Raw genomic sequence first — 12,677 nt, forward strand, 5'->3', positions numbered from 1 at the left:
TTGGTTGGTTCTGCATAGCCGTTGGATCTTCACTGCCATTCACTATCTCACTACAGATGATTTTTTGCAGACACAGTTTGGGCGAGAGGACATACTGGTTTGGTTGGTTGTACATAATAAAAATTAGATAGGGTTCTTTGAATAAGCAGTAGAGAGGAGTACCAACGAGATACGATGGAATAGAGGGCAACATGTCATTTCATGAGAGAAAGGATGCTATCGTGTCTTCCCTTGGCAGCTTAGAGAACCTTTTCCCATAATATTATACTATGGGCAAAAGATCACCTACATAACACGAGGGCCAATGAGAGCATGCGCAAAGGCTTCAATATGAATTGCATTTTTGAGACATGGTTAGGTAGTTTTTTTTTCCCTTATGCTAAAAAGTTCAGTCAAACTTCTTATAACCTTTCAAATGGAAATTTCACGGCACTCTATCCTAGGCTATGTTTGGTATGCATTCTTGGAATGCATTTTGGACCAAGAACACATTCTGGACTGTTAAAAACATTGTTTGGTAAGCATTTCATTCTAAAAATTCTAGACACGGTCAAGAATGTATTCCATTCTGGAATGGGATATTTTTCCATTCTGAATTCTCCATTCTCCAGCCTTTGGCACAGCCTGATGAAAATAGCTCCGCCACTAATCTTGTGAAAGGCACCTTCTCTCCCTCTTTTTCTCCTTCTTAAGATCTTTCAAATCCAAAATCTTAGAATCTCCTATTTTCCTCTCAATCTTTACAGGCTTGATCAAAAAAATGCATTCTGGACTGTTAAAAACATTGTTTGGTAAGCATTTCATTCTAAAAATTCTAGACACGGTCAAGAATGTATTCCATTCTGGAATGGGATATTTTTCCATTCTGAATTCTCCGTTCTCCAGCCTTTGGCACAGCCTGATGAAAATAGCTCCGCCACTAATCTTGTGAAAGGCACCTTCTCTCCCTCTTTTTCTCCTTCTTAAGATCTTCTCTCCCTCTTTTTCTCCTTCTTAAGATCTTTCAAATCCAAAATCTTAGAATCTCCTATTTTCCTCTCAATCTTTACAGGCTTGATCAAAAAAATGGTCCCAGCGAGGCTTGAACTCGCGACCTTCGGCTCATAAGACCAACGCTCTAACCAACTGAGCTACGGGACCTTTGGCATTAAAATTTTAAATTTTTAAATAAGTATCAATATAACTTCTGTTTTAAAATATTACTCCCAAATGTGCCAAATAAGCCAGACCCGAAAATCTAAAACCATCAATTAGACCTAAACCATATCCTGGACCACTACCATTTTCTGATCCGTATCCTGAACCGCCACCCTCCATAACCGTAGTCTGAAGTCTGAACCGTAACCTCGTGAACCACATAACCAAGGGGGGCGGGGGGTCACCATTTCCTGACCCGAAGCCCATCATCCATCATTCCATCCCCACTAGAAAAAAAAATTTGAATCCACCCCAACCAGAGCCAAAACCATAGCCGGATCCTCCACTACATGCCCTGTCGTAAGCAGATCCACTTCCACAGACAATGCCACCATCACCGGCGCCGCCACCGCTGTCACCGCCACCTGGGACCCATGACCAAACCCAGCACCAACAATATTGCTCCAGATGATGTAACGGTTCAGACTTATCGGGTTTATGCCCGTCCAATCCATGGTGTCCTTTGAGAACTCTGAGCGGAGCAAAACCCTAATTAAAGATTTAGGACAAGATTGGTGCTATCTCTCTACCAAGTGGACCTAGCTAGGAATAATCACAATCACAATCTGTGTGTGTCCTTAAAATCGCATTACATTAATAAAAAATTGGCATAATTTGATTGCACTTCTTTAACCTTTCATGTGTATTCTAAATCCAAAGTGTTTGAAGCAATGTTTAAAATCCCAGAATCAAGATCCAGATCAGCCCGATTAGATCAGAATCAATTGGGATGGGTGAGAAATTGACAATAATCACTCTGAATTAATGCTAATCATAGCTTTTGGAAAAGGATTGAATCATCTAATTATATGTCAATTTTTAATAATTCCAATTCCGCTACCTATTGATTGATGGATTGAGTTTCTCTGCATTAGTGGTGAAGAAAAATCTCCAAATTTACTTTCATCAGTATCATCGGAAAAACCTACCCCTGTTGATGCCCCTGTATATCCTTTCAATGTGCAGGGGCCACACAACCAAGTAACGTTCTTCTTCCCAATAAATATGAAAACCCCAACTATGACAAAAAATATTATTTATGCATGGATTTGTAATCAGTCAATATCGATCTAGATCACAATTTTAACCAATTTATTTTTTAGCCCTCAGCATCTTGACCAATTTTTGACGTAGGATTGACCAGGAATCAGTATTGCCCCCTCTGATCCAAGGCCAATTTTTAGAACCATGTTCCTATGTCAATCTTATCATCTCTTTCCTCTATTATATGAAGTCCGAATGCCCTGGGATGAAGAGGTTCACTGTCCGCGGAGAAAACTCAATCCAAAAGTCAATTATGCTCAATGAGTGAGAAAGAAAAAAGATTTAACAAAAGAATAAATAAATAGAAATAATTAATTCTTTCTTAATAAACACACCAGTTGTGGTGCACTCAGTCTATGGCCTTTCATCAATTCATAAAAAATTATCACTAGTCCAATGAGAGTTTTATCTCGTCTTTTTTTTTTCTCATCTCTCTGTCTCCTTATTGGTACCTTTTCAGCTCCCCCCACACTGGAAATGATTCAAATCTGGGCACCCACTCCATCACACAACCATGAACCTCCATGTTTACCTAACAATCAAATGTGTGTTGAGACGTCCAGTGGCTAGGGAGGATCTAAGTCTTAAATCTGGTCTCAAATCCTCTCCTGTGTGTGAGTGCATCTATAGTACACCGAACTATTGACATCATCTAACATGCAAACCCAACCGTTGAATGTACGCTAGAAAGGATCTGATTCCTCCAAATCCAACTCCCTTTCCCTTACATTCTTCTTTTGTTTAAAAATAAAATAAAATAAAAATTGTCAACTTCAGCCTCTTCAAAACTACAGCTCACTGTTGGACCATATTTTAGTGTACCCTGTCTGGCTATGATTCTGTCTCTAACTTTGCCTATAAATTTCCATAAGAATAGGTCCTTTGACACTTTTAATCCTTCTGGGGCCCATGATTAGTTGGGCTCAATCAATAGCCCATAGCCACCGCTGCTCCTTTTTGTTATTAGTATAGAAGCATTTGGCTGTTACTTGTACCTAATGTAGTTTGTTATTCCTTCTCTACCAATTAGCCGAAATAAAAGGGAAGGGCAGGTGGAAAGTAAGAATAAGATACCAAGTCATAAGATTCCTGAGTCATGATTCATCGATTCCTCATCTTAGCCCACATGGGCCCACAAGGAAACCCTAAAAAAAAGGGTAAAACAAGAAAATTATCACTTACCAAAAAAAAAAAAAAAGGAGGAATCTTTATTCTGAATGAAAATGGTTTGATCTTCGCATAGGCTCATGTGAGCAAGGTTGTCAATTGGTTCGGGTTGATTTTGATTATTTGGTTTGAATTTGATTCGGTTCAAAATATAAAATATAAAAAAATTAAAATTAGATTGAATCAAGAATAAGAATACAACTCAGTTTAGTTTGACTTTTATTCGTTTCGTATTTAGTTATAGTTCCTATTTCGTGTATTGAAGTCAACATTATACATTTTCATTAATAAAAAACCCTTATTTGTTAGGGTTATAATCTAAAAAAAAAAAATCAAAAGTTAAAAAAAAATAGAATCTATCATCCACATTATGGTTTTGAAACTTGAATCTAATCAGGTGAAATCAGCCGGATCATTTTATAGCAATCAAGATCGATATTGATCTATTGGTACGACCTAGGGTAAAAAGCTAATAAAATATATTTTATTAAAAAACAATGATATATATTCTGGATCAATATTGAATCGACATCAGCATCAGTCTTGACCAATCCCAAGATTGATCCTGAGTTCTAATACCTTGATCACATGGATGGAAATAGTAGGAAAGAATATAATTTTTTTTAATTCCTTATTTATTTAAAATAAATAATCGATTACATTTGTCGTGGAGCCATTACTGAACCAGCGACAGGTTTCAATTCGATCACAAATCAGAGTAAAACCATGGAGGTTGGTTCAATTGGTTTGAAATTATGATTGAAATAGCAAAGTAGCCAGGAAAATTATTCCATGAAGCAGTTGAGATCAGATTCTTGGTTCTGTTTTTATGGCCGATTCTGGTTGGTTGAGAGTCTTTTGAGACTTGAGATTTCAGGGTTGAGGCTTTCAGTTAGGCCTCTGAGAGAGCCTGAGATGAAGTCATATACCCTAGTTGTGTGGTAGACTGGTAGGCAGTTTCACCAACACAGGAGCAAAGCCTACTAAAGCTATCAAGGGTAACCCCAATGGTTTTTTAAAGCCAAGATATTATTTTCACTAGGGTTTGTTACTTTTTTTCAAATCTCACAAGACATATATTTTAGACAGCTGATGTGTTCATTTCTATAATTTGCCATATATCAAATTTTAAAGTTTAATTTAAGTTATGTTTGACATTTATTCTTGGAATAAATTATGGGTTTAGAACTGGAGAAGAATCAGGATCTGGGCTATGTTTAGTATCTATTCTTCGAACAGATTTTAGGTCTAAAGCGCATTTTCTATTCTAAGGCTGTGTTTGGTAATGTTTCTGTTCTAGAAACGATATTTCGTATAAAAATGGAAATTTCAGTTTTTGTGCCAAAATACTTTTTTTTTTTTTGTTAACAAAACTGGAATGACAGATCTACCGTTGTCCTTTCAATCTTGTTTCTACATTTTTTTTTTTCACATTTTGTTAGAAAAAAAAAAAACAAAACAAAACAAAACATACCATAAATGTACCAAACGCTTTATTCCAATGGAAACGAAAAAACTCCAGAAACGTTTCCAAACGCAGCCTAAGAATATGTATCAAATACAGTCTCATAATGCATCTTAGACCTATAATCTATTCTGAGAATGCAAAATAAAAATAACCTTAATCTACCGACATGCGTCCATCGGTTTTACTATGCAATCACTCCAACGGTATTGATAAATAAGCCATGAAAATGGATACTAAGATATGCCTTGTTTATGAGAATGAGTGATTAGATAAGTAACATCCTCTTACCAAAAACAAAACAAAAAAACAAAAAACAAAAAATAAAACAAAACGAAACAAAACAAAACAAAACAAAACAAAAGTAACTTTCAAAAACGTCACACTATTGACTCCGTTTGGTTGCATGTGTCTAGCAGTAACTAGTTAGTATAGGAGGCCCAAATCTTAGTTTCAAGCATTTAAAATGGGCCTAGCTCCCCTCTTAGAACGGTTTTTCCCACTAAACCCATCCAATTTTTCAAGCCCATTAAGTCCATTTCTATGATAAACACCCCATTCATGATTTATCAAAAGTTTCAAATCAGCGGCCGGAGAGGATCCGGACTCACGGACTTCTTGCTCTTTCTCTCCATTTCTAACATAAACACTCCGTTGGTTGCTCTTAGGTTGCGTTAACAAGAAAATAAAATAAAGTGTTTAGTGTCAATTTGATGTTTTTCAAATTTTTTTTTTATTGATAAAGAAAAAATGAATTTGAAAATGCAAAATGATAGAACTACAAAATCTTGTTTTGTCATTTCGGTTTGGTTTTAAATACCAAAAAAATGAACAACTAGGATAATCATTCCTCAAATACCAAACACCTTTTTTTTTTTTTTAATGGCATTTTGACACAAATTGAAAATTTTGTTTTTTACACGAAACGTAGTTTCTGAAATTGAATAACACGAGTATATTTTATTAAATTATATATTTTTTACTTCTAATTCTAGAATATTAATTTGGCCTTTCTTTTTATTTTAAATATGGCTTATGCTTAATTAAATTTCAATTTTTGCCTACTTTTATTTAAAATTTTAATGCTTTTGCAGTTTTATTATTACAACCATGTTTGTTTACTGTGGGGCATCCAGGCCGCTCAAAGAGGGAGGGTTTGGCGGGGGGGGGGGGTTGTGGGTCTCCTCCATTGGATCCACGCCACACGGCTTAGGAAAAATTTTTCTTTAATTATTTAATTTTGGATTTTATTTTTTATATCGATCTCTCAACATTCATGCTGAATTTGGTAGAGAGAGAGAGAGAGAGATATCAATTCTCCTCATTCTAATATAATTTTATTGATTTTTAATTTCTCTTATTCGCATAAGATTTGAGAGCTTATTTGATAACGTTTCAAGAAACGGAACAAAAAGCGTTTGATAAAACTGTTTTGTTTCATTTTTTATTTTTTATTTTTCAGAAATAGAAATTAAAATTTCTACCTATTTATGATTAAAGAAACGACCCAGGCCAAACAAGTAGAACTTGTTTCACCGTTTCCAAAAACGACTTGTGGCCATTCTTTTGTTGGTTACTATCGACTTCTAAAAACATGACTTATCAAAACACTTTTCATTCCGTTTCTATTTCTAAAAATGAAAATGTATGTTTCTATCATTTCTTGAAACAAAAACGACAGAAACGCTATCAAACAAACCCTTATAATTGAAATTCCTTACCAAGTGATACTAACGTAACTGATCCAATCCATTTCCACACCTAAAAAGGTATCCAAACAACAGAATTGGATCGATTCTATTTCCAATCCAAACACAACCCCTAGGGTTCACATCAAAGGCTATGAACCTCAATTGATATTGAATAGTTTGGCATCACTTTTGACAGGAAACAAGCTAATGAGCACTGCTTATATTAGAAAGGGTCTAATTTAAAACTTGGAATCTAGGATGGGTTTGGACACTATGATAATTGCCAGAGAAATCTTTATATAGGTTACAAAGACCTACGTGGAACTTGATCTTCTTGACTATCATGAAGAGCAAGTGGCAGGGTTGAGAGAGAGAGAGAGAGAGAGAGAGAGAGAGAGGTTGTATGAGCTGGGTATAATTTATATGATAGTAAATAAACAATATCTTACCAAAATAAATAAATAAATATATAAACAATTGGACACACAGATCATGCATGAAGGATGAACCTTTAGCCAATGATTGGTTCTTTCTTAGACTATAGTGGGGATTTGAATTTAATGAAAATAGAATAAAAAATCGGATAGTAATAAATTAAAAAAATATATCCTGAGAAGAAACCTTTCATTTTTCTTCGAATTCATCACCTTATTTCAAAGTAGGAAAAATAATCTTCACACTATTAACGTGGGGAGCGCTTTTCACGCCCTCTCACATTCTCTCTCTTTCATGAATGAAGAATGCTTGGTATTTTTTTTAGGGGGAGGGGTCAAAGGAGAATGTGAAGAGAGTTCTTTAAGCAAGTGGCATAAAAAGAACATCAATGAAGAGTCATAAAATGATTTTGTACATAAGAGATAGAAGAGGTAGATAGGTCATTTTATTTTATATTTCTGGAAAGCGTGGAGTGTTAGAGGGAAACAGATCCCCTCAAGTGCATCCAGTGTGCATCTAACAATTAGAGGTGAGTGTCCAAATTTTTCCATCCATTGAATATGCATTGGACGCACTGGAGCATTGAAGAGGATCCAGGTTTGGTGTCGGGAAGTGTTATTTATTTATTTATTTGGGATAAGATTGGGGAGTGTTATTCATTGTGTGAAAATCGTCTACAATTGTTGCACTAGTGCAGTAAACATTAGGTGATTAGAAACCCCTTGGGACGCATACCTAGATGCTCTAAGTCGTCCAATACTCACTAGACATCATTACTCACTGCTCACTGTGGAGGATGTGGACTCTTATTCATTACCCTTTTTGTTTTTGGGGATGTCTTACTCAATGTTATTCATTACCTAACACACTGATTACTGATGTGTCTAAGTGAATCCGTGAATCCGTGAATCCGTGAATCCGTGAATCCGTGAATCAGTCATCTAAAGCCCACTGAGTTGTATTTCACTCTTTCACCATCTTCCCTTGGGCCATTTCCTAATCTTACTCACACTTATCCCGTGATCTTGTGGGAATGGGCGGATTGGGCCAAGGTTATAGGTATTAGTATCGTGTCCCTATTGATCTCAGCCCGATATCGATACTAATCAGTTGGAATCAAGCCTAGTTTCAAAATTGATCCGCTATTTCTGTCCAATCTAGATCGATACATACTAACCCAATTCGTTATCAGATTGATATCGGCCTCGAAACCGATTCCATTGTATAAACCTTGATCGGTGTCAATCTCCAACAATACCGATATGTAGCACATAACTATGGCCTAGGCCCAAAAGTTGAAATGCCCGGACAAGAGCATCTGATTTACGACACCTAACAACCGTCTAACTAATTTCTGGTTGTTTCCAGTTCTTATCCAAAACACAGTTGACGGAATCGTAACGGAATCCTCTTGGCATCTTCTTCCTAATATTTTCCAAAGGCAAAACGAAAATTCCGTTAAAAACTTAAAAAGAGTCGTTTCTTTCATTTCCCTCGCTCGTTGGTCCTCTCTAACTCTCTCTCTTATCTGCTAAGAATTGAGTGATACTTTAACTGTAAGAATTCGATATGGCCATGGCAGATTCTCGTTCATGTCTCGTTCTTCTGGGTTTTCGTGCAGTAATATCGGGAATAGGGCCGCGAATTCGAGGGTTAGCGGAGGGATTCACTATATGTACTCCTGGTAGTTGTCGAGCTAGGGGTTTCTGAGTGTCTTTCAGATTTTTCAAGAATTTTGGGTTTTCTGGGCTTTGGATCATCTCTGTTTTTTTATTTCTGGTTAGAGCTGGAGGTGGGAGGAAAATTTTGAAGTCAATTGTTGGATTGAACTGTTTCTCTTCGTCTTCTTGACGAATGCGTTCGAATTCATGATATAGGGCTTCTGGGTTATAAGTTTTCGAGTTTCCACTACTTTCGTTTCTTGGTTCTTCAAGATCATTTCTGGGTGTTTGAATGCAAGAGCGAGGATATAAGTTGAACTGTTTCTGTTCGTCTTCTTGAGGAAGGCGTTTGAATTCATTGATTTAGGGCTTCTGGATTCGAGTTTCCTCTACTTGCTTCTGGATGAGATCATTTCTGGGTGTTTAAATGCAAGAGCGTGGGAATATTTTAAATGGCGGGGAAAAAAGAATTAGGAGTTTTGAATGCTTCAAGCGTGAGGGAATTGTCGAACCAAATCGCGCTTCGAAACGTGCGACACCAAGGCCATGACTACGTCGAGCTGAGGGTAGAAGGGAAACGCCACATCTTCTTCTGCATACTGTGCTTCTCTCCATGTTACAACGAGGATACGCTGTTTGCCCATCTCAACGGAAGCCTCCACAGAGAAAGGTACACTGCTGCAAAAGTTACTCTTTTACTTCCAAATCGGTGGCCTTTCAATGATGGTGTTTTTTTCTTTCACAATTCCTCTGACCAAGATTCACAACTAGTTATTTCGAATCAAAACAAAGATGGGTTCTTGCTTTCTGACAAAAACTCTAATCTTAATCATTGTAAGAATTCGTGTTCTTCTGAGGATAAAAATCTGGGACGTGCTTCGACTAGCAATGGCACTAATTTGAATGCCGATAGCGAGAATAACAATCTTTCTATCCCTGGTGTTGTTATTAGAGATGAGATTTCTGTTCTAGATGTGAATTTTAAGGGGTTTGGAGAAATTTCTACAAGAATCTATGAAGGTGAGGGGTTCTTTAACTGGATTCGTAGAATATGGTGTGCTTGGCTGGGGAAAGAGAGGGAAGAAGATCTAGGTGACATGGTTCGGGATCATGACTTTGCTGTCGTCACTTTCCCTTACACTAACGATCTAGGTAGAAGTGGTATATATGATCATTTTAGCACGTCGCCCTGTTCTAGTGCTCATACAGATACTAAGACAAGTGAAGGATCAAGTAAAAAAGGGAAAAAGGAAAAAGCCTGTTCTAGTGCTCATACAGTTTTTGTGACAGTTGGAGGCCGTGGGAAGAAGAGAAGAAAGTCGTTCTCTGACCCAGTGTATAACGGCGATAACAGCAAATCTTTGAGCAATCGATGTGGTTCTTCTCGGGATGGTTTTGTTGTTTCATCTAGTTCAACCTCAGACAAGATTCATAGGCAGAAGATAAGAAACCAAGAGCGGGCAGCAGCTGAAAGAACGTGCGATGTCTGTCATCGGAAAATGCTTCCAGGGAAGGATATGGCAACCTTGTTAAATATGAAAACAGGCAGACTTGCTTGCAGCAGTCGAAATGTGAATGGGGTACGTATATTTCTTGGCTGTTATTTTGCTTCATGGTGATCTATGTGCATATCTAATGTGTTTGAACAGCAGAAGCACTTATCCATTCCCTTGATCCCCTCCATCCCCTGTCTTTTATTGTAGGCATTCCATGTATTCCACACTTCCTGCCTTGTACATTGGATTCTTATCTGCGAGTTTGAAATCTGTAAAAATCAATCATCAATGACACGCGAAACTGGGAGAGAGAGCAGATCCAAATGCAGTGAAACTGAAACAAAAGATGGAAAAAGAGAAAGAGTACTAATATCCTCTGTATTTTGCCCCGAATGCCATGGTACTGGTATAAACATTGAAGGTGATCATCAACTGCAAGCACCAACTTTCCCTGTTTCTCAGGTTTGCACGTCACAAACCAGATATCCACTGTAATTGGGTTTTTGTATATTCATTCATATCCATTATTATCATCTTTCAATTGCCTTTTTGTTGTTTCAGATATTCAGTCTCAAGGTAGAAATAAGTGTTAAACACAGAGCATGGATGAAAAGCCCTGAGATATTGCAGAATAACTCAACTGGTCTTTGCTTCCCTTCCGAATCTGAAGAAATGATTAAGGTTGCTTGATTAGGCATTCTACATTCCTTCTTTGTTAATTCGGAGTTTACAATACGATGTGGTTTTCCGAATTGTTTTAACCTTGATTCTTTTGACCATTCTTTGTTGCAGGAAAAAGTTTTACCTCTGAAGTTGCTTCATTTCTATAAAGCTAATGTATAGAGCTTGGTCCAAATTTCCTCAAGACCATATAAGGTTCAACGTATACTTAGCATGTAGTTCTTCCTTAGAAGTAGCTGGAAAATGGGTCACCTTACTCACAAGTAGCGAGTAGCTCTTACTTAGAAGTAGAATGTAGTTTACTTGGAGCATGTCTCCTCAAACCTTCCTACTGGGGTTTGTGGCTTTCATGAAAGCTTCTCAAGGCTTATAACTTGATTCATCTTTCAGTATACTTTGTCCGTGCAACCAGCATTGTACATTCCTGCTGTTTAGCAGTCATTCTTCTGTCGGTGTACATTACTGAAAATATCATTGTAAATGGAATTGGTATTTGGTGGTATGTTTGAATCGTTAATGTCATGGTTACTTTTTTAATATTCATTTTGCCCTTTTTTCTCTATGTTGTTTCAATTTTATGTTTTGCGGCGGTGTGCTCAGCCTCTGTCTCTCTCTCTCTCTCCTCCTTGAGATGTCCCCCTTCCCTTCATGTATGGTGCTCCTCAATGTCCTCCCCCCCCCCCCCCCAGCAAAAAAAAAAAACACACTATTGGTGCCTCTAGTGAGCAGCACGGGTGTCTTGGCCCATTTGGATTGGAATTGGCTGTGATCCATCCTGATCGTGGCCGATTTGACAAGGCTGATTCTTGCCAAGAAACCTTAGAAGGGCTGAGTTTTTAGATTTGAGTTCCTAACTTGACTTTATCAGCTTATCAATCTGGCAATTTTGTATGGTCTAATTTGTTTTGCTCTATAGAGTGGTGGAAAAGTGTTTCATCACTTTAATTTTAGATTTAATGCCTTAAATTGACTGATTCCACTTTCCTGAAACCTTGATCGGAGCCCAGATTCTTTATTGAACCAGGACCTCTTGTAATTTACATCTCCAGGTCTCCTCTCTTGATATTCTTCTTTGCTATGAGACTAGCAGACCCCAACTCACTTGCTTATTCCATCATGTTGTGCTACAAGTCCACCCCAACCAAGTTGCTTGGCATCCCAACAATCTTTATCCCTGTTTCTATGGCTACCAATGTTTTCCTTTCTTGGTTTTCACAACCTCTGCAAACTCTAGAACATGTTTTCCAGTTGACACATTCCGGTTGGGGTTCAAATAGTCCTCCAAATCTTACGTTCGGATTTCATAATTCAAGGCTTAATTAAGATTTCGTGGGTGTTAACTTATAAGGATCTTGATTCAAAATTAATGATTGTAAGGTTTCATATAATGTTTTTCCCCCAACTCCACCAAAGATGAAGTAAAAAATAATATTTATAAGCTTTGGAAATTAGATGGTGTAAATTAGGGAATGTTTGAAAATGGATCGATATATCAGAAAAATGTCTACAAAATTAAAATGACAGATATTCAAGCTTTCGGCCTGACTAGTCCCGTGGGTTTATACTAGTCCCGTGGGTTTATATCAACCCCACAATTGCATGGATCAAATCATATTATGGTTGAATGAGAACCATTCAACTTTCACTAAAAGTAGTGAAGAGTACTAAACACCCCATGGTCCCAAGGAAGTAAGAGGAGTCAAACTCAGATACACAAGCTTCTTGAGGCAAAGGTTCATTGTCACCAACTGAAAATACAAGAGAAAATTCCAATATATTGTGATCATGTTGATTTACTTTTTCTCTTATTAAAAGACGTTGGTATTTCCCAACCTCCCCC

At 37.2% G+C, this 12,677-nt stretch overlaps 1 protein-coding gene and 1 non-coding gene across 2 annotated transcripts; one reads left to right on the top strand and one right to left on the bottom strand.

The window, feature by feature from the left end:
• Positions 1-1,066: 1,066 nt before the first annotated feature.
• On the bottom strand, positions 1,067-1,140 carry TRNAI-UAU. The gene has a single exon. It is a non-coding gene; the product is annotated as a tRNA-Ile (tRNA).
• A 7,336-nt stretch (positions 1,141-8,476) lies between these two features.
• Positions 8,477-11,374, top strand: LOC122089313. Its single transcript, XM_042658948.1, has 4 exons — positions 8,477-10,240; positions 10,364-10,618; positions 10,718-10,837; positions 10,949-11,374. Exons 1-4 carry the CDS (start codon positions 9,113-9,115, stop codon positions 10,997-10,999), a joined length of 1,554 nt encoding a protein of 517 aa, XP_042514882.1. The 5' UTR covers positions 8,477-9,112; the 3' UTR covers positions 11,000-11,374.
• The last annotated feature ends 1,303 nt before the right edge of the window (positions 11,375-12,677 follow it).

This window comes from Macadamia integrifolia, chromosome 2 (genome assembly GCF_013358625.1).
Source record: "Macadamia integrifolia cultivar HAES 741 chromosome 2, SCU_Mint_v3, whole genome shotgun sequence".
In the NCBI taxonomy this organism is placed as follows: Eukaryota; Viridiplantae; Streptophyta; class Magnoliopsida; order Proteales; family Proteaceae; genus Macadamia; species Macadamia integrifolia.

Excerpts from the sequence above, each read along its gene's own strand:
- LOC122089313 (XM_042658948.1), top strand. The coding sequence starts at position 9,113 with ATGGCGGGGAAAAAAGAATTAGGAGTTTTGAATGCTTCAAGCGTGAGG. Across the intron at positions 10,241-10,363 it reads GCAGTCGAAATGTGAATGGG|GCATTCCATGTATTCCACAC; the intron begins GTACGTATATTT and ends CTTTTATTGTAG. Across the intron at positions 10,619-10,717 it reads CAACTTTCCCTGTTTCTCAG|ATATTCAGTCTCAAGGTAGA; the intron begins GTTTGCACGTCA and ends TTGTTGTTTCAG.